The following is a 22725-nucleotide window of genomic DNA, read 5'->3' as shown; positions in this document are numbered from 1 at the left end:
TAGGTCATTTGTCCTTGTAATGTACGTCAATAAGGATTCTTATCCATATCCTAACAAAAGTGAAAACATAAAGATTTATACTTTTTCATTATGTTGTGTGTGTGAAAGCTCATCTATAAGTAATAACAAGAAATGTTATTCCTAACAAACTAGTGTTCTCTGGTGGTGTAGTGGTTAAGATTCGGCGCTCTCACCGCCGTTGCCCTGGGTTCTTTTTGAGACCATATTCAGAATTTATTGGCATCACAAACACCGATTAATCTATTTATTCAATTAAAGCTTTGCACAAGAAATTCCTGTCATTATAATCACGCTGTCTGTTTTACATTTATTGTCCACTTGATGGCACAGCAGAGCAAATGAAACATCTTGATGCCTCAGCTCATGAGTCGAGCAATGTGGGGTTTTCCTTGACCTCACTGAAGTTGCAGCCTCACTTCCAGTCCGCCATTTTGGATGTTTCCGTGTCGCTTCATGCTTTTCACAACATTGCAACATTGCATGCTTTTTCAACCATGGAGGACACCTGGAGTCATTACAGCCTCCTGATAAGGCCATGTACCTCAAGAAAATTGCGGTCATCAACAAGGTGGATCCATATGTATTGCCTGTTGGGTTTGTTTAGTGCAAATCCAGACGATTGGCCACACAACTATTTTTTCATAGCCACAACATAAGCAAAAATCCATAATAAATTAAATATTGCCTTTCATTGGATAATTGCATAATAGGTATATTCCTAGATAATACATTTACAGTATAACAGTAAAGGTAAATTGCAGCCTACATCTAGCTGGTAAAGGCGTGAGAACGCAGCTTACTGAAGTAGGTCACAGCGCTGAGTGCTGCAGAATCAACTGATCAGCTCACGGTCTTGGCAGACTACTTTCCAGAATATTATTACATTAAATGTAGACAAACATTATTTATTTACCTGTCACAAAATGTGCACTGCACACTTGGGCATGAGTGAGGTTCATGCCGTCCAAATCTGCCCCGGACGTCCACCGGAAATTTAAAGCTCAATTTTTATGACTGTATGTTGTGCCACACAATAAACTGCTCAGCAGGAAAAAGTCTCCACATCAAACTGTTTTATATGTGACACACTGCTCCGAGCAGCTCATCGCAAGTACCAGCAGGATCACAGCCACTCTCTGCCTCGCACTGAGAGGTGTATTCCTCTTCTTCGACCCTAGTGTGGTTTAATGGCCTTTAACTGCTCCTTCTTTTCTTTGTGGTCTTCCAAAGGACTGAGTCCTTGCTGCTCACAGTATGCCAAACTACACTCACCGGTCACTTTATTAGGTACACCTTGCTAGTACCGGGTTACATCCCCTTTGGCCTTCAGAACTGCCTTAATCCTTCATGGCATAGATTTACCAAGGTACTGGAAACATTCCTCAGAGAGTTTGGTCCATATTGACATGATAGCATCACACATGCTATCATGCTAATGTGTAATGTACTCTTTTTCTATGTCTCTTTTTCTTTTTTTTCATGTACAGCACTTTGAATTGTCTTGCTACTGAAATGTGTTGTATAAACAAATTTGCCTTGCCTTGCCTTGCCTTAAATATTACTCAGTGTGATCTTTGGATGAATTTCTTCAGACAATCGAATCCTAGTAAGAGCTAGCTCTATCAAATGTTTTGGAAGTGTAAATCTTTTTCGTCACTCTAGAATGAGGGATTTCAATTGGTTAGAATATGCACCTGTGCATTCAGGTGTGTATTTGGGTTCCAATGAAAAACATTTCACAGTACACAAGCACAGACAAGTAAACATGCTTTAGAAGAGCCATGATGTGACTTGTTTCTTCAGAAGGACTTCTGAGGAAACAAATCATAATTATCACAACCACTAAAAAAAACACTAATAAAAAAGGCAGCTGAAAACCGAAAGCTGAAGTCTTGCCAAAAACAGTAACACAAAATGTATTGACTTGGAACAGGGCCTAAATGTTTTATTACAGACAAAAGTGATTATGGGAACTGAAAGAAAAGTACTGGTCCAAATCAAGGCACCCACTTTCAAAGCTAATCTGTCAGCTACTGAGTGAGAAAATATTTTCAGCCAAAGAGTTTAACCAGAAATAAAAACAAGATGTAAAGAAACAAAGTTTATCACACCCTTTATTTTTTTAGGTTTTTGGGTGTGTTTTACTGTGTCAAATCATTTATGTGTTAGCTACAATACTATAATAAAACTTTTTGTCTCTTGAAGACTAAACAATTGATGAACAACCTTATCAGGTCGTGATTTGATTTTATTGATTATCGGTGTCCAAACACAACTTCTTATTGTTATTTAACAGCAGAACACATAGTTCATTCTAAATCAATTAAATAGGACTCACCCTTACAAAACAGTGTTTCATTCAGGAGTGAACAACTGCTGCAAAATGAAAAACTCTAAGAACAAACTTTATCGACTCAATGCAGAAACGAGTCCTCATATTTGTGGAGAACAGGATCCGGTGGTATACAGGGTTCACAATTTCTTGGATATAGGCTGATTGAATATGTATATTTAAATTATTTACAATTTGATTTAGTTAGAAAACAGTTACTGGGATGCCTCCTGCCACAAATGGGAGCAGTAGACACAGACTTTATGACACCTGCCTGTCTTTCCATGTTGCTGCGGCACACTGGGAGGCCCAAACAGCCTTCATCTGCATAAAGTACCCTTCTGCTGTGCTTTAGCTGATTTACAGTGAGTGAAAGAGATGCAGCAAAGTTCATTTATTTTCCCTCTCAATGGCTGTCTCACTGTACAGAACATATTGAAATTAAACAACTTCTGTTTCCAAATCTGACTGTGTTTCACGGGGTGAGTTGGACTTAAACAACTCAGATTTGAAGGGGTTGGGACTAAAATGTTCAATTGTATTACCTAATATTTATTTATAGTTTGCAATTATAAAAAAAGCAATAATAATTTGTAGAGTTTGTAATTATGACAGATTACAGGGGGTAATCAGATTGAGTCAAATATGAGGTAGCAAAAACATCAGTTTGCAGCCCAACTTTTTAAAATGGGGGAGCAGTTGCTATACTTGCTCCATTGTAAATGGTGAATGGCCTGCACTTGTATAGCACTTTCTCTAGCCTGAGGACTTCAAAGGGAAACAGATTGTTTTTGATTGTAAAATGATACTCAAAAATCCTGGCAATTTGACTCTTGTAGTGTTGACATCCAGAGCTTAAAAATTCAAAGACCGTTAGCATGTTCTTCCTGCCAAAGCTGGTTGGTTTTGGTGTCTTGAGATTGCAGAGAAATGAATGGAGGAAACAGAAAATGCAAATGAATTCACATGCTGGCACAAGTCAGAACGATCTACATTAGTAGACAGGAGACCCACAGCTTCTCTTCAGACTTCACAAGAAACAGGTTCAGCATACTTTGTCCACTTAGTAGTGATAAACTTATTTTTACAGGTTTTATTTTATTTCTTTATTGTTTACTTACTCAGACATGGCGAGTAGATCTAAACACAAATCTTCCCCCCACAAAGTCAAGAATCCTTTTTGGAAGAAGAGAGAGGACCCGAAAAGGGGAATATCTGACCGTCCTGAGGTAATGATTTTCTTTTAATTTCTTTTCTACTAAGTTTCCTTGGTTCCGAGTTCCATCAATTCTAGCATACGTAATTACATGGATAATAGAAAAATATCTATTTAAGATTAAAAAAAAGTTGCAAGAATCTCTAATAAAGGCGGACAATGTTTGCAGGAAATAAATCAAGCCCTTATTGATTTGATAGTGACAAATATTGCTATGTATCAGTTTGTCATATTTGGAGCTTGAACTACAATGTAATTAATTGAATTATATGTGAACGACCAACAAAAACATAATTTTTGTGAGGTGGAAAACAATGATATATGGTTCAAACATACGTCTCTTTGTGTCAATGGTTTTTTAAAAACATCTTTTGCTGCATTTACAGCAGCAGACTTTTTTGTCATATGTTTCTACTGGCTTTGCACATTGAGAGTCTAAAATGTTTGCCCATTTCCTTTTATAAAAAGCACAAAGTCAGTCACATGAAACGGAAAGGGTCTGAGAACATCAGTTGTCAAGTATTAAGACAGATATTCAATCGGATTTAGGAGTGGACTTTGACTAGGACATTTTAACACATATAAACCATTACAGTGTATCTGTGGCTGTATGTTTAGGGTTGTCATCCTGCTAGAAGTTGAACCTCTGTGATGGTCATAAGTCTTTTGCTGACTCTAACACTTTGTCCTTCAGAATTAGTCAGTCATTTTCTACTGCTTATTCCATAGTGGGTCGCAGTGGGGAGCTGGTGCCTATCTCCAGCAGTCTATGGGCGAGAGGCAGGGTACACCGTGGACAGGTCACCAGTCCATCACAGGGCAACACACAAACAACCATGCACACACTCATTCATACACCTAAGGGCAATTTAGAGTGACTAATTAACCTAACAGGCATGTCTTTGGACTGTGGGAGGAAGCCAGAGTACCCGGTGAGAACCCACGCATGCACAAGGAGAACATGCAAACTCCATGCAGAAAGACCCCAGGCCGGGAATTGAACCCAGGACCTTCTTGCTGCAAGGCAACAGTGCTACCAATTGCGCCACCGTGCAGCCCTCCTCCAGAATTATTTAATTTTAATTCCAGAATACATTTATTTATTATTATTTATGTAATTAACTCCATCCACCCTCCCTAAAGAAAACAATTTCCAGCATTCGCACATCATGATGCTACCACCACATTGTTTTGTTGGGGGTTCTGTGTGGGGTCGGTGGCACGCCCGCTATTGAATCATTTTTAAGGAGAAACCTCAAACACACAATTGCATCACACATACACCCACAGGATTAAGGTGTTTACAGACACACAGTTTTTCTTTTTTGTTTCTCTTTCTCTCTAATTCTGCGGGTGTAGAATCAGACTTCTGGAGTGTTATCTTGTATTCTCGTTATCCTTCTTTCTCTCCATTTATTCTTATCTCCTCCCTTTTAACTGTTTGCTCCACCTCTCTCCCTTTCTTTATTTTCTTTTCCATTTTGTTGCCATAAGCCAGACCTTTATATATATATATAAAGGTCTGGCTTATGGAGTGCGTAGTTTGAATGTGGAGGTGAATATGGGGTACAATGATGATTCAACTCTGACTGTGATCCCAAACAGTGACAGCCAGCTCAACAACTCAGCCGGCAATCAGAACACTGAGAATAAACCTACCGGCAGACCCCCCCTGGCATGTTTTAGGGGCATGCCCAAAAAATCAAGGTGGATGACTCACTGGAAGATCTCAGCAATTAAATAAATTAGAAGGGCCAGAATTACAGAGAAATGCCCCCGTTTCCCCTGGGAAAAGGAGACTTTGACAGCGAGCTGCTGTCACAACAACTAATAGGAGTGAGACAGCTGGAAATAATGGAATTCCTCTCCAAAACAGATTTGCCCACAGAATTAAAACCAGGAAAATTATCCATCTTCTGAGAACAATAAAAGGTTTGAGAACAACCTTCACTCTAAAAAAACAGTCTTCTCCTAAATTGCCAGAGAAAAAGCGCCCCCCTGGACCAAGAACCCTAATAGTGGGCAACACAGCTGTGGATGGGATTAAAAACTTCTGCAACAAGAAAAACACAGAAGTTATGATTGGTACCAGTAATGCGGTGTCCGATATCTCAGAGAATATTCTTGCAATCACAGAAAAGCGCCTGTCTCTAGAAAACCTTATTGTACACTGTGGAGCCATAGATGACGTGGCTAAGAAAAAATCAGAAAGACTGAAGGAGGATTTCACTCGTCTTCTGAATATTATTGGAGGTCTCAATATCAAGGTGTTTCTCAGCGGACCCTTTGCACCGATTTTCTGTGGAGATGAGATTTTTTCCAGACTTCTGATGATTAATAAGTGGTTGAAAAAAACATGTGCTACCACACCTGTGAACTTCATCGACAACTTTAATATTTTTTGGGAAAAAAGACAACTCTTCAAACAAGATGGTTTCTGTTTGAACAAGCCAGGAGCCAGACGTCTCACATCTAATCTCTTCTATTCAGTAAATAATCCACCAGCAGCTTCGACCTTCAGCAGAGAACATGGGAGAGTTCTGTGCAATCGGTTGTTGATACTCCATCTCCCCACTGAGCCCGCTTTTTGCTTTACTGGATTCTGATAACATGAAAGGAGCTCTTAAGATTGGGACCCAAATGGCTCTGACATCTTCTCCATTCAACACCCCCCGTGGCCGAGGCCCTGCTACTAAACCAACATCTTCCAAATGCCGCAGACCCCACCACCTCCTAATCTATCTCCTCCTAATCAGGACCTTCAAATCACTTCTCTGTGATACAGTCTGGGCCCCAGTGGTAACTCTATCAGAAATGAGCATGTCCAGGAAAAACTTGGGCCCCTAAAAGGAGACAGTTGTAAAATCTCTGTGCTTAAATGTGACAGAAAGAACAAAGCCAAAAACATAAGAGACAGTAATGAACAATAAAAAAAAAAGCAATAAACTGTCAGGTACAACCAGACACAGTGGCTCCATAAACAGATTCAAAAGCAGAAGTGATAAGTGGAAATGGGTACTTGTTCTTAATGGTGATCTGATTTAAACCTCTATAGTCTATACAGGGACGCAATGAGCCATCCATATTCCCTACAAAAAAGAAACCTGGTGGTGATGAGGAAGGACGAATAATTCCTGCTGATAAGGAATCATTGATATAGTCTTCCATAGATTTCTGCTCAGGATGTGAAATGTTGTAGAGTCTGCTAGAGGGCAAAGGTGCGTCGGGGAGAAGGTTAATTGCACAATCGTAGGGTCTGTGAGGAGGTAATGAAAGAGCCTTATTCTTGCTAAACACTCCCTTCAGGTCATGGTATTCTTGAGGTACATGAGTCAAATCGATTTCTTCGTCCTCACTGCTAGCCTGTGGGGATAGATTTGGTGTGAACGCTGATCTTAGACAAGATGAATGGCAGTTAGCGGACCAGGACTCTATACGACACCTTGACCAGTCTAGATGTGGGTTATGTTGTCGTAACCAGGGGAATCCTAAAACCAGAGAACCGTGAGATACTGGAAATACAAAAAATTATGTTTCTTCCCTATAATTGCTAGATAACAGTAGTTCCACTGGCTTTGTTTGTTGTGTAATATGTTGTAGTCTCTTTCCGTCTAAAGCTAAAACTGAACGTGGTGATTCAAGGGACTCCACTTCTATTCCTGCCTGGTTTACCAAATCCAGATCTATGAGATTCTGTTCGCAGCCGGAGTCTATAAGTGCAGATACAGTCAATGTACGTTGACCCACTATAAGAGTCGCAGGTAAGCTGAATCTGGGGGCTTTACTATTCTGAGCTTGGTCCACCAACCACCCCCTTCAAAGCCGGTGGACCCTGTCTTTTAACGGGCAGGACAGGTTGCTACGAAATGATCTGCGGGACCACAGTAAAAACACTGCCTAGAAACTCTTCGTCTTTGTCTTTCTTCAAAAGATAAGCGGGTTCCTCCTAGCAGCATGGGCTCGGGTTCGGTAGCTGATTGTTGTGATGAGGCCTTGACAACGGATGGAGAATTACTCCTTAACTGGGGGTGAAAATATGACCTTTCTGCTCGTGCTCTTCTTCTTTCTCTTATTCTGTTATCTATCCTGGTTGCTACTGAAATAACCTCATCTAAAGTAGGAGGCTCCTCTAGCCTGGTTAATTCGTCCCTTAGAGGATCGTTTAAGGCGTGCAAAAAGGCAGTTTTTAGAGCCTCATTATTCCAGCCAGATGTAGCTGCCAATGTACTGTAATGGAAATTATTTTATTAAGTCCTCTAAAGTGTTCCAAAGTGTATGACCTTTAGGTTACCTCTCTCCTCAGAACATCTGTGTTAGAGGAGGAAGCTGTAAAAGCCAGTATAAGACGTTATCTACACATTTCCAAGGTGTCTGTAACTGATGTTGCCCTATCTGACCACTTTTCTGTTATTTTTGAAAGTATCACCTGCAATGACTCAGTTTGCCAAAGAGACATGATAAGAAAACGCATCTTTAAGGATGGTGCTGCTGAAACCTTTAACCAGATTTACTCTTCTACCTCCACTTTGCCCTGTAACACTGTAGATGAGCTGGTAGATAACTTTCATTCTAAAATCTCAGACATCATTGATTCAATTGCTCCAATTAAAGTGAAAGTCGTTTCTGGGAAGAAAATGTCTCCATGGAGAAATGCTCCACCAGTCAGAAGTGGAAGAAAAGGAGTGTCGAAAAGCTGAACACAGGTGGTGAAAGACTGGACTCTAGGTTCACTATATTATCTATAAAGAGAGACTATACAGATATAACCTACAACTGAAAAATGCAAGGGAATCTTTCTTTTCTGAGATCATCAGCAAAAACATTAACAATGCTCGTGCATTATTTAACACGGTCAACAGGTTAAACAACCCTCCTGTAACTGTAGCATCTGAACTCCACTCTACCAGGGCCTGCAATGAATTTGCTAAATTCTTTACTGAAAAAACCCAAAAGATCAGAAGGGCAGTCAGCACATCCACATCAACTCCAGTATCAATGCTGTCTCCAACTAGAACTGATTTTGACTAAATTTTCCAATTTCACCAAATAAACTACAAAAACTTAGAAGAAATCGTACAGCAACTAAGCTCTTCTTCCTGCTGTCTCGATGTTTTACCCACAGCTTTCCTTAAGAAAGCTTTGCCTGTCATAACATCTGATTTAACACAAATAATAAACACGTCCCTTTTGTCAGGTGTTTTCCCCCAGGCCCTGAAAACAGCAATTATTAAACCTCTATTGAAAAAGAGCAACTTGGACAAGCTGCTACTACAGAACTACAGGCCTATATCAAACCTCTCATTCATCGGTAAGATTATTGAAAAAGCTGTGTTTCAGCAGTTAAACAACTTCCTAACAACGACCAACCGCTTTGATGTCTTCCAGTCAGGCTTCCTGCTCACCACAGTACAGAGACTGCTCTTGTCAAGGTGTTCAATGACATCCGTATAAATGCAGACTGTGGAAGAACCACAGTGCTGGTATTGGACCTTAGTGCAGCATTCGACACTGTTGATCACTCCATTTTATTAGAGCGCCTGGAAAACTGGGTCGGCCTTTCTGGTACAGCACTCAATTTCTTTCTGCTCTCGGTGGAGGAGGATGCTTTTTATCTGTCTCCCACCCCCTCCTATATCTGCCCTGCTTCAGCTCTGTGTCTTGTCTTCTTTTTGGAGCCTCTTTTTGGATATCTTCCAAATTCTGAGTTATGGATTTGGTCAGCTGGTCTCTCAATGCAATTGATCAAATTTTCTCGACGAAAAGACAGGGTGGAGGAGAACCCTCTTGTCCGGACGGGACGTTTTTCTCTGGATACACAATGGACTCCTGGCAGAAGTGGAGGATTGTGTGTTTGTCAATAATGTCAGTCGGACATGTGGAAGATATGTATATAATTGGATGTTTGATATCAGGATTTCTGCTTTTTGGAGTCAGTTACCTGGCATATCAAGAAATTCGGAGAATGTTAGCAGCTGTTCTGGCAATTGTGAGGCTGCCTGGCATGTATGATGGGTTCTTCAGGGCGATCAGCACTCAGACTGAGATGTTACGTGAGCTGAATCGCAGACTGGATGTGATCCTTACACAGGACCGCAGGCAGGTTGCGGTTCCTGGACTCAAGGGTGAAATGGGATAAATCTTGGAGAAAGTTGTTCGCTCGGATCTGGCAGAACACCAGAAATTTGGCTGTTTGGATTCGCCTTTGAGAAGCACCAGCGAGACTCTCAAGGCTGATGGAAAATTAAGAGTCAGCCTAACCCAAATAATTATTGTTTTTCTGAATCTGGCTCCCCTGCACGGCTATCTTCAACTTCTCCTGGAAGTTATGTAAACATGACGCTCTGCTCCCTCTGCCCCCTCCCCTCCCTGAAGACATCTGTGGAGCTGCTCAGAATGACCGGTTGATGAACATTCCAACGTACCATCAAGGACAATGGCCTCTGTGACAGTGCTTCATGGACTTACTTGCACACACTCACTTGCACACACACACATGCTCAAGATAAACATATGCACCCACTTACACAGCCTTCACCGGTCCTGGCATGATGTTGTTTTGCATACGTGTTGTTTCATGGGCTGAGGTTTTTTACAATCTCAAACTGTATCCTGCTAAGGATAAGGTGTGAAATATGATTTTTTTTCCCTCTACTTACCTAATGTGGCCTCTTTTCTCATCTAGCAAGGGCAGAGCCTGTGTGAGTGGGCAGCAAAGCCTCGGTCACCACCCCTTGTCTTGTGTCATGATGTATATTTGGATGGGTTGTACTGGAGTTCTAATTTCCCCTCGGGGATCAATAAAGTATCTTTGAATTGAATTAAATTGTTTAAATCCTACTTGAAGGACAGGGACTTTTTTGTGGCAGTAGGTAACTTTACATCAGAGACCACAAAAATCACATGTGGCGTTCCACAAGGGTCCATCTTAGGGCCCCTTCTATTCAATATCTACATGCTCCCCCTAACTCAGAGTTTAATAAACAACAACGTACTCGTACTCGTATTCGTACTCGTCGTCTTCCGCTTTATCCGGGACCGGGTCGCGGGGGCAGCAGACTCAGCAGAGACGCCCAGACGTCCCTCTCCCCAGACACTTCTTCCAGTTCCCCGGGGGGAGCCCAAGGCGTTCCCAGGCCAGCCGAGAGACATAGTCCCTCCAGCGTGTCCTGGGCCATCCCCTGGGCCTCCTCCCGGTGGGACGTGCCTGGAACACCTCCCGAGGAAGGCGTCCAGGAGGCATCCGGTATAGATGCCCGAGCCACCTCAACTGGCTCCTCTCGATGTGGAGAAGCAGCGGCTCTACTCCGAGCCCCTCCCGGATGGCCGAGCTCCTCACCCTATCTCTAAGAGAGTGCCCGGCCACCCTACGGAGGAAGCTCATTTCAGCCGCTTGTATCCGGGATCTCGTTCTTTCGGTCATGACCCACAGTTCATGGCCATAGGTGAGGGTAGGAACGTAGACCGACCGGTAAATCGAGAGCTTCGCTTTTCGGCTCAGCTCTCTCTTCACCACAACGGACCGGCACAGCGCCCCCATTACTGCGGCAGCTGCACCGATCCGTCTGTCGATCTCCCGCTCCATTCTTCCCTCACTCGTGAACAAGACCCCGAGATACTTAAACTCCTCCACTTGAGGCAGCAACTCCCCTCCAACCTGAAGAGGACAAGCCACCCTTTTAAACAACAACGTAAGTTATCACTATGCAGACGACACACAGCTATACGTTACGATGTCACCGGGTGACTATGAACCCATTCAAGCGCTGGGTAAATGCTTAGAAGAAATCAATGCATGGATGGGCCAAAATTTTGTTCAGCTGAATCAAAACAAAACTGAAGTAATAATCTTTGGACCAAAGGAAGAGCGTTTAAAAGTTAGCACACAGCTTCAGTTAATACAGATAGAAACCACCAATCAGGCTCGAAACCTGGGTGTAGTGATGGACTTAGATCTCAACCTTTAGAGTCACATAAAGGTAGTAACTAGGTTGGCCTTCTATCACCTAAAGAACATCTCCAGGATTAAAGGACTAATGTCTCAGCAGGACCTTGAAAAACTAATTCATGCGTTCATCTTTAGTAGAATTGATTACTGCAACGGTGTCTTCACAGGTCTGACTAAAAAGTCGATCAGACAGCTGCAGTTGATCCAGAATGCTGCTGCCCACGTCCTCACTAGAACTAAGAAAGTGGAGCACATCACCCTGGTTCTAAAGTCCCTACACTGGCTCCCTGTAGCTCAGAGAATAGACTTCAAAATACTTCTGTTAGTCTATAAATCACTGAATGGCTTAGCACCAAAATATATTACAGACTTGTTGTCAGTGTATCAACCAATCAGACCTCTCAGGTCTTCTGGCTCAAATCTACTCTGCATACACAGAACCAGAACCAAACATAGACCAGCAGCTTTTAGTTCTTATGCTCCACTAATCTGGAATAAACTGCCAGAAAACTGTAAAAGCGCCAAAACCCTAAGTTGCTTTAAATCAAGATAAAAAACTTATTTGTTTAGAGTGGCCTTTGACTCTGCCATCTAAACATTATTAATTACGTTTTCAGTCCAATTCTTCTTTCATTTTCTTATCCATCATTCTATTCTCTTTATTTTATTTGTATTTTTATTTTTTTAAATTGTCTCTGTTGTTTGATTTTCTGTATCATTGTAATGTTTTTCCGTATGTACAGCGCCTTGAGTGCCTTGAGTGCCTTGTTGCTGAAAAGCGCTATATAAATAAACTTAACTTGTCTTTCCCAAGGCACTTTGAATATGTAGTTTAATGAATGATTTCAATGCATCAGATAATTAAAAAAAATTCTAATGTATTTATATTTATTATTATTTACAATCTACAATTTGTATTTCTTTTAAAATAGATCATTTGTGTTGGTTTGGAACAATTCTGATGCTTGGTTGTGTCAAAATAAGGTGAGATCTTTCCATGTAATCCATGCAACATTCATTAACTGCTACAGTTAAATCCATAAAAACTACAATAAATATCCTTTTGTGTAATCCATGCAATAATTATTAAAATACACAGTTGAAGCATTAGAGAGTGAAACAAGCATATTCTCATATTCTAGAACTGACAGCCTGGAGGCCTGTGTGGAGCCACATATTTCCTGCCATATATTATCTGTCTTATGTTTTGCAAAAATATAAAGAAAGAGATAATGTTGTGTGGTGTATGAATAAAAAGGATGAAGTTTAAGTAATGGTTTTAAACTGTAAATGAAGTAAACGCTGTAACCAAAAGTTTGAGCAGCACCAATGTAAGAATTAAAGCCTCTGTTTAAGAGGAAGTGTAACGTTGAGTGAGACAGGGATAGAGCAGATGTTCGGGAATTGGGGAAGTGAGAGCTGTAGCTTACAGCACAAGGCTGATGACTGAAGCGGGGGGCGCAGGTCAAAGAAGAGGCCAGCAGACAGCTCAGGACTGAGGTGATGATGGCATGTCTGATATGGACACGACTGGGGAAATTCCAGAAAATCACCTTTTGTCATGGGTGACCAATGGGACAGCCATGGCAACAACCACTGGCCAATGAGCACAAAGGGTTTGGTGGAAATGCTCTATAAAATGGGCAAGAATAGAGGAACTAGTTGGTTGTTTCCTCGCAGAAGACCAGCGAACAAGATCGGAGAGATGCTACAGATGAATCAGAGGACCAGAGACACAGCCCAGCTGATCGACTGAATTAATAAGAGGATCAACCCGTTTGCCTTAGAAGGACTGTGCCTCAAGATTAAGAATCTGATTTCATCTAAAGCCTTTTTATCCAGACAACAGAAGTGAACTTGATCGGTGAACAGCTGATTGCTCTAAGTTTCAGGCTTCTGGAAGTCCTGAATCAACTTCATTTATGTCCCCGGGTTTCCTTCAACTCTTCAGCCTCTGGAAACTACTGTCTTCAGAGACAAATAACAACAAAGATCCTGTTTAACCATCAAAGCCTGGAGCATCAGTGCATGCCACTTAAGGGAAGAAAACTGAAGATTAAGTTGTATTTCCTTCAAGAAACCACTCGATGTTACCAGAAGAATTCTTCTCCATCAGGTGCATGGATGAACCTCCGTCTTCAAAGCTTCTCCAAACCCACTAGTTTCAGCATCAGTGAACAACAGGTTGAGTTGATTGATTCATTTCTATTACTGAAATTATTTTGTGTGGCCGAATTTAAGCTGTTACTGACCCCTGCAAAAGCGTTACTAATTAAATAAAGCATATAAAATTCTAGTTAAATCGTGGACATTCAGTTATTTGAGTCACTGTATTGTTGGTTTTTCATTGGTGGTAAAAAGTTTTGTTGCCTGGTTCTAAGATATTTTAGGAGGTTTTTATAGGTTGCCTTAGTCAAGTTTGTTAAAACAGCGCCCTTGGGGCTCGTGCTGAGCTACTAAAATTAACCTAGCCCATATACCAAGAGCCAGTTGTAAATTAGGGAATGAGCAGCCGTGAACAAAAGTGACTGTCGAAGGTGTGGATGACTGCAATAGGCTACTCAGTCGTCCAGACCTCCAGTTGAAGAAGGGCGAGACTTTTGGATGAAGGCTGTCAGAGGCTAGGCTATGGAGTTAAATTTGTCTCAATATTATTCAATCAAACAAAAAACTAATCTCAATAAAAAAAAAAAATAATCTCAATCAAAAAAAATAATATTCAATCAAAAAAAAACTAATCTCAATCAAAAAATATTAAGTTGTGATCAAAACTTTCAGAGTTGTAACGATTTTTATTTTATTTTTTAAATGGAATATTTTATTTTGGGGAGAAAAAAATTGTTTGATAAAACTTTTTTTGATTAAAATGACTAATTTTTTCTCACAAAGAGAAAAAAGTTATTTGCAAAACATAAACTTTTATTTGCGCATGTCAAAAATCTTTGGTTTTGACGCTCTCTGTTTTTGGTTGAACTCAACGAATTTTGAGTTCTGGAAACATGAACATCCTGGGCGGGGCCTAAAGACGAACGCTGTAAGACGTTTCCCTATTGGTTAGCGCTGACTAAAGCAGCAGACTCTGATCCCCCGCATCTCTGAATTTCTGCTCGAACTGCAGGGCTTGCAGCGTCGCTTCAGTGAGGAGACATCAACTGTACAGAAGAAAACTGCGGTTAAGACAGTCAGAAATACGCGGTCACGCCAGCCGACACCAGCTCTCTCTTAAAGATTAGTGTCGGGCATACAAGGTGCATTACGGTAATGGAGCAGAAAGGACGCTGATCCTGGCAACGGTTGAGAAAATAAGAGGAAAACAGAAAAGTAACCTACAGAACATTTATATTAATTACATTTTTACAACTTTCACATTCATGTTTTATGTAAAAGAATAAATATTTAATATTTTACTGTACAGTTTTGGAGAAATATCTTGTCAAAATACCTCAAAATGCTCAACCATTATATGCATTTGTCCCACTTTCAGGAATTTATTTCTCCAAAACCATGAGAGGTGACAACACAATCTCTTCAGATTATATTAGAGGGTTATCTATATTATAACCAGAAATAGTAATTCATAATTTCACAGTAGGTTTCTGGAGAAATACACAACTATCCCAACAAAGTACCACAAACGCTTCTTTTTGGTGAGGTCGATGAGGTCCTGGGAAGTGGTCTGGACAACTTAAAGTGCAAGAGCATCCAGATCTCCTCTGAACTCTCCTGGACCGGAAACGCCCCTCGCCTGTTGAAGAAGGTACAACAACAGCTCTTCTTCATCTCCTCAGCTGCTTACAGATATCTGCAGGGCCACGGTGGAAAGCACTCTGTGTCTCAGCATGACAGTGTGGTGAGGGAACTGCACAGGAGAGGAAGTATCACGGGTTGTGAGGACAACACACAGGATTATGGGATGCCATCTGCCCGACATGGACTCTGTTTTGTACTACACTTGGGGTAGTTGTGTATTTCTCCAAACATTTACAGTAAAATTATGAAATACTAATTCTGGTTATAGCGTAGATTACCCTCTAATATAATCTGAAGAGATTGTGTTGTCACCTCTCATGGTTTTGGAGAAATAAATTCCTGAAGGTGGGACAAATGCATATAATGGTTGAGCATTTTGAGGTATTTTGACAAGATATTTCTCCAAAACTGTACAGTAAAATATTAAATATTTATTCTTTTACATAAAACATGAATGTGAAAGTTGTAAAAATGTAATTAATATAAATGTTCTGTAGGTTACTTTTCTGTTTTCCTCTTATTTTCTCAACCGTTGCCAGGATCTGCGTCCTTTCTGCTCCATTACCGTAAAGCACCTTGTATGCGCAACGCTAATCTTTAAGAGAGAGCTGGTGTCGGCTGGCGTGACCGCGTATTTCTGACTGTCTTAACCGCAGTTTTCTTCTGTACAGTTGATGTCTCCTCACTGAAGCGACGCTGCAAGCCCTGCAGTTCGAGCAGAAATTCAGAGATGCGGGGGATCAGAGTCTGCTGCTTTAGTCAGCGCTAACCAATAGGGAAACGTCTTACAGCGTTCGTCTTTAGGCCCCGCCCAGGATGTTCATGTTCCCAGAACTCAAAATTCTTTGAGTTCAACCAAAAACAGAGAGCGTCAAAACCAAAAATGCGAGACTCGTAACCAAAGATTTTTGACATGCGCAAATAAAAGTTTATGTCTTGCAAATAACTTTTTTCTCTTTGTGAGAAAAAATGAGTCATTTTAATCAAAAAAAGTTTTATCAAACAATTTTCTTTTCTCCCCAAAATAAAATATTCAATTTAAAAAAAAAATTCGTTACAACTCTGAAAGTTTTGATCACAACTTAATATTTTTTGATTGAGATTAGGTTTTTTTGATTGAATATTATTTTTTTGATTGAGATTAGGTTTTTTTTGATTGAGATTAGTTTTTTGTTTGATTGAATAATATTGAGACAAATTTAACTCCATACTAGGCGAGTCATTTCCCAACTGAACTTAAACTGAACTTTCATTAAACCTGCTTAGTAAGATCTTTCAGGTTTAGGGAAGTCCAAACCCGTTAGATGGAGAGCTGTATTGAGCAATCCCTTTAGACATGGGGAAGTAGGAGGGAGGGGTTAGCTCATCGGACAACGATAGTTGCCTCCCCATGTCAGTATCAGCAGTATTCCATTGATCCCCTGCCTCCATTGTGCAGAGAGCTGAGGGTCAGTGCAGCTTCCTACTCCGCAGTATCTCTTCCCTGCACTGCACTGATGAAGAGCTGACTGTCTGCCACCGCTGAGGCTGCAGAGACTGCTCTCTACTGCTATGCTGTTTCTCTGCATCTCGACTCCAATCTGATCAATAGCGATCTTTGTGTTGTCACAGCATGACGGAAGCCGATAATCAATCTTGGTCGGTTAATACTCTTGCAATTAGTGAAGCATCTAAACATCTGTCCGTCTCCCCTTTTGTCCAGCATCATGACCTTGCCTTGTGGATCAAGAGGAACATCCTGAAGAAGGAATGTTGCTTTTTTCAGAGGGATCCCAGGTACGCTAATTTGACAGATTTTAAGCTGAGCTCGTAGTTTCTAATAATCTCACTAATAATGAGAGGAAACTGCTTTTACTGCAGTTAAATCTCATTTTGAGTCTCTGCTGTGTTTTCAGTTAAAGTGCTATGACTTGCAAACAGCTATTTATAGAACTTTTATGTTTTGTATCGTCAAAGAAGCAATCAAATCTTATAATTTTATAACCTCAAATGTCATTAACGTTTTAGGTCTTGATTTTATTGCAGGGCCAGATGACAAATGTTGCTTGATGACTGAGAAATCAGATCAGTTTAGGTTACTTTTTCCAATTTATTTATCCAACTGTCTGAAATGTAATGACAGATAAAGGTAAGAAACAATGCCAAGATACAGTATGATAACACTCTTAACTGTTACGGCTTGCGAGATATAGGACCCCAGAATGCAGAATAGAAGGCAGCATGTCATTAAGTGTAAAAAGGTTTAATAACAAAAACTCACTCACAGCAGGAGGCAACGGGCAGGCAAGACAGGCATGGCATGATCAAAAAACAAGACTTGGTTTGAGAAATGTTTCCGCAATGAATGACAGAACAGGTGAGTATTCATGGAGTGTGACCAGGTGAAACAAGAAGACAGATTAAGAGGTGCAGGTGATCCGAATTAACAGAACAAAACGTGGCTGGAGCAAAACAGAGACTCTTGAACACAAACTAACAGAAACTAGAAAAACATGAAGCAAAAGCAAAACCAGATCCGAAAACCAAACTTGACAAAACAGGAACAAGACAACAGAACTAAAGCATGACCAGGAAAATAAACAGAAACGTGATTCAAAACTTGAACTGTGAATAAGACCAACAAAAACCCAGAAACCAAAAACCTAACAATCCCAAATCATAACAGTAACACAGTGAATAGCCCACATGTCTAAACCTCTTCCACCAAAATAAACATGTGAAATCATGTCATTTTGTGTTTCTCTAGTAAAGACGAAATATGTTGCTGTGGCTACGCAAAGACGGAGCACACTGGTGAAGATATCAAGCCAAAGGACTTCACCGGGGAAACCTGGGACAAGCACAGGCATGTCCACAAGGCACCAACGGATGCTTTTGGAAAGATCAGCTTTGATGGTTTGTGGCAGCGGAATGGCAAGGTACACTTATCCTATCTCAGCTTAAAAATAATATTATTATGCAACAAGACGCTGTATTACTGATAACACCTCTGCAATATTCGCCCCAGGTCTTGTTACAGCTTCTGCTGATGACCTTATAGATAGTCTGAATATTGTAAATCTGAACACCTGTGGAGAAATTGAAAGCTTCAGGTTCACTATGACATATAAAATGTTTTTCTTTACTATAATCAGGAGTTAGAAAGGCTGCAGCAGTTATATTTTTCTGATATTATTCTAATTATTCTAATAATATCTGAACTTTATTTACTGTTGTTGGCAGGCTAACAAACCTATCACCGCCTGTCCCTCATGAACTCTTATCCAACAAGTCCTGCAATCTTTGCATATTTTTAAAGAAGTACATTCAGAGAATAAGTCAAGCAGTATGTGGCTCCTCTTCTGATGACCTGATTATGTCTCCTGTGCCTCCAGATTCATTACAGCATCTAAATTAGTTTAACAAACTCAATTAATTGATTAAACTACACAACTTGTTGCCTTAATTTGTTGCCCGCAGGTTAAAAAAAATAAAAAGTTCAACTGTGTTGCCTCTGAAATATTGTAGATTGTAAAGACTTTTCACAGGCCCCTGCAAAGTGAGGATCAAACTTTTTTATTTCATTTTATTTTGTTTAAGGCACTAGTGGCCTTTATTTATCTCACGTTTTTTGGGATAGATAAGTAATTGCAGACCCATATGCAATCTAACATTTTTGGCAAAGGTGACTGAAAAACATTTTATGAATAAATTAACCCTTAAATAAACAATAAAAAAGTAATCTCTTCATTGCTTTCCACTCAGGCTTTAGACCATACCACAGCACAGAGACTTGAATGGTAAAACGTTTGAACAACACTAGGTTTAACAGTGATGGATCTAGAACCTCTGTCTTGGTATTACTCAATTTCAGTGCTGCTTATGACATGGTTGGTCATTACATATAGAGGCTGGAAAAATGGTTGGGATTCTCTGATACTCTGCTAAACTGTTCAGATCTTGTTTGGCAGATAGGGACTACTTTGTGTCATTTGGTAATTATTTAATTTGGATCAACAAAAATCAATTGCGAGGTTCCTCAAGGGTCTATTCTTGGCACTCTATTATTTAACACCTATATGATTATTCTTAGCCTTGCCTATAGAGAACTATAACATCTCCTAGCATAGTGTATGTATACTGAGGAAACAACTTTAGATCCACATGTCACAACATGATCATAGTCCGCTACATTCTCTCAGCAAGTGTGTTCAAAATATCAATGGCTGGATGGGTCAGAATTTCATCCTGCTAATGCAGATAAGACAGAATCCATAATTTTCCATCCAATAAATGCAAGGATAAATATCAGCACTCAACTAGACTAAGAGGGGCTAAAGATTTCAGCATTTAGGAAACCCTGGTGTCCTTTTGGGCTCAGATCTAGATTTCAAGAACCTCATAAAATCTGTTACTAAATCAACTTACAATCATCTTCAAAAAATTGCAAGAATAAAGGGTTCCCTCTCAAACAGGACACAGAAAAACTGATGCATGCTTTTATTTTCACTACGTCAGATTTCTGTTTTGATGTTTTTACTGGTCTCTGTCTAAAACAATCAATCAGGCGGCTGCAGCTCATCTAAAATGGAGCTGCTAAAATTATGTCCAGATCCAGGAAATGGATCATATAACACTAGTGCTTAACTCACTGCAATGGTTCTCTGTTTGTAAAACAATAGACTTTATTTTGCGGTTGGTTTATTTACAAAATAGTCTTGGACTGAATATCATTTGAGTTACTTGTCAAATATGAACCACATAGACGTCTCAGATCAGCATCTAGTTTCTATGCTCCTCAGCACTGGAACAAACTCCCTGAAAACCTGAGATGTGCAAAAACATTTGGTTGTTTTAAAATCAGAACTAAAAACATTTTTGAAAACTCTCGCTAATTAACTGTTTGCCTGATCACTCATGAGTAATTAAACTGTCAGATTTATTATTATATTGCATTTAAAAAAAAATTTTTTCTTATGCAATGTTTTTCAAGGCATGTTTTGCTTTTTAAATCATTTCCTGTTATTGTATGTAATGTGCTTTGGATTGCCTGGTATATGTATTGTGCTAAGTAGCACACAATGGTGAAGTGGGAGGAAAATGATACATGGTTTTTGCAATTTTTTCAAAAACATCTGAAAAGTGTGGTGTGCTTTTGGATTGACTCCTATCAATTCTGTACTACCAAGGAACATTTGATTTTAAGCATCAATTCTCAAGGTTTAACGCTATTCAGCCTTTCCATCTTGTCATCAACTCTGACCAGATTCATCATTTCTGTTACAAACAAACACATCTCCACAGTATGATGCCGCCACCACCATGTTTCACAGTAAGAATTGTGTGTTCAGGATAATCTGCAGTCAGTTTCCCACCACACATAGTGTTTTGCATGTATTTTGCCACACTGTTGATAACAAACAGCAAACGAGACTTCATATGGGTTTGTTGCAATGTTGGCTTACTTCTTGACTCTTTTCCATGAAGGCCAAATTTGTAAGATGCACAGCTAATTTTTGTCCACTGAACAGATTCTTCAACGAGATCTGTGAATCTCTGCAGCTCCTCCAGAACTACCATGGGTCTCTTGGCTGCTTCTCCAATTAATGCTCTGCTTGCCTGGCCTCTCAGTACCCGGTCAGTTTAGGTGTCTGGATTTTATTCAGGGGCGTCAGAGTGAAGGGCGGTAAATGTACATGCACATGCAAATAAAACTTTTCTGATTTTTATTTGTAAAGAAAATTTTAAAGAACATGTATCATTTCACTTCCACATCACAATAATATACTATTTTGTGTTAGTCTATCACATAAAATCCCAATAAAATACACAAAGTTTGTGGTTATAGTATAACAAAATAATTTGAAAAAGCTTATAGGGTATGAATACTTTGTAAGACACTGTAAATGCATAACTTCACATTTTCATGCTACTCCTTGAATGTTCATTGCCAGTATGCACGAGTGTCTGAAGACACCAGACCTGATGTGCTCTACAAGTTACTGACTAACCAGTGGAAACTATCGCCTCCCAATCTGCTCATCTCAGTGACTGGAGGGGCCAAAAACTTCTACCTGAAGTCCCAGCTGAAGAAGATTTTCCACAGAGGACTTATTAAAGTGGCCCAGACTACAGGTCAGACAGACAGAAAAAAGAGAGATAGGTGTGATGGTTATCAGCTAAAAATGCTTGCAGTGAAACTTCATCATCTGTAGGTGCGTGGATCATCACCGGTGGTACCCACACGGGTGTGATGAGGCATGTGGGGAAGGCTGTGAGGGACCATGCCCTGAGTAACCCCATGCAGGGGAACATAGTGGCTATTGGAATAGCAACATGGGGAGTTATTCACAACAGGGACGTTCTGGTACATAAAGATGTAAGATGAATACATTTTTCACATTATGTCTTTAAATAGATTTGTGTGATACCTTCATACCTTTCCTTGTGTTTTTCTGCAGGGTTGTTTTCCAGCTAAATATAAGATTGAAACACAAAATCAGGGACGCATGTCCTGTCTCGATAACAATCATACCCACTTCCTGCTGGTTGATGATGGGACCAATGGACGCTATGGTGTGGAGATCGAGCTGCGTGCAAGACTAGAGAAATACATCTCAGCCAAAAATCTTGGAAATAAAGGTAAAAAGGAGATGTATCCTCACTATAAAAATAAAAACTTCAAAAGTAATTATATTGAACTTAAAATAATTGATTTCATTATTTATCATCCAGAGAGTGGAACCATTCCAGTGGTTTGTGTGGTATTGGATGGAGGACCGGGCACGCTCAACGTGAGTCAGCAGTTTTCTGAATCTTCCTTCCATCTTTGGGCTTCTGGTAATCTGACCCGTCATCTGTGTCTCCTCACAGACCATCTACAGCGCCATGCTGAACGATACACCCTGTGTGATCCTGGAGGGGTCTGGGAGGATAGCAGATGTTATTGCTCAGGTGTCTGGACTGCCGATCAGCCAGGTCACCACCACCCTCATCCAGCAGCTGCTGAAGAGGTTTTTCGGTCAAGAGTGTGAACAGTTCTCAGAACTCAACATTATAGAGTCGACAAAAAAGGTTTGTGAACACACTGTTCTGATTCATGATATATAATCTTAGTGTATGTAACCATCTGAATTTGAAGGAAATAATTAAAATCTTAAAATAATTATCCTTCTTGTTGTGGCATTTAACAAATAGAAATGATTTTACTATTACAACCTGACCTAAAACTGGAACAATTTAATCTGATGTATTGTGAGACAGTGAGGAAAAAAAGGATATGTGTCTTTGTATACTGTGTCAATAAACATCTGGTTTTAAATGGATAAACAGGATAGCCCAGGAGAGACTGTGTCATGATATGGGCCTTTCATCCAGCGGTGTTGAGAAGCTTAATGAAAATAAGTTTGTGAAAAAGGCACATTTCAGATTTTCGTAACCTCTAATTGGCAAGAACTTTACTTTACAGCATGATAAATGTCT

General features: G+C 40.1%; 1 protein-coding gene across 2 annotated transcripts in view; it reads left to right on the top strand.

The window, feature by feature from the left end:
• Nucleotides 1-16695: 16695 nt before the first annotated feature.
• trpm2 (transient receptor potential cation channel, subfamily M, member 2) overlaps nucleotides 16696-22725 on the top strand; it is a 29688-nt gene continuing 23658 nt past the window's right edge. For both annotated transcript variants that reach the window (XR_007039136.1, XM_047371476.1), the window contains exons 1-7: nucleotides 16696-17040; nucleotides 18011-18182; nucleotides 21198-21378; nucleotides 21459-21622; nucleotides 21705-21885; nucleotides 21979-22037; nucleotides 22117-22317. Coding sequence is in view for 1 of the 2 variants with exons in the window: in XM_047371476.1 (XP_047227432.1) it covers nucleotides 16877-17040; nucleotides 18011-18182; nucleotides 21198-21378; nucleotides 21459-21622; nucleotides 21705-21885; nucleotides 21979-22037; nucleotides 22117-22317 (1122 nt within the window). In the remaining variant the exon portion in view is untranslated. The remainder of the gene's footprint in view (nucleotides 17041-18010; nucleotides 18183-21197; nucleotides 21379-21458; nucleotides 21623-21704; nucleotides 21886-21978; nucleotides 22038-22116; nucleotides 22318-22725) is intronic.

This window comes from Girardinichthys multiradiatus, chromosome 7, assembly GCF_021462225.1.
Source record: "Girardinichthys multiradiatus isolate DD_20200921_A chromosome 7, DD_fGirMul_XY1, whole genome shotgun sequence".
Lineage (NCBI taxonomy): Eukaryota > Metazoa > Chordata > Actinopteri > Cyprinodontiformes > Goodeidae > Girardinichthys > Girardinichthys multiradiatus.
The sequence above is the reverse complement of the archived record's forward strand: the minus strand, read 5'-3'. Positions and strand labels throughout refer to the sequence as shown.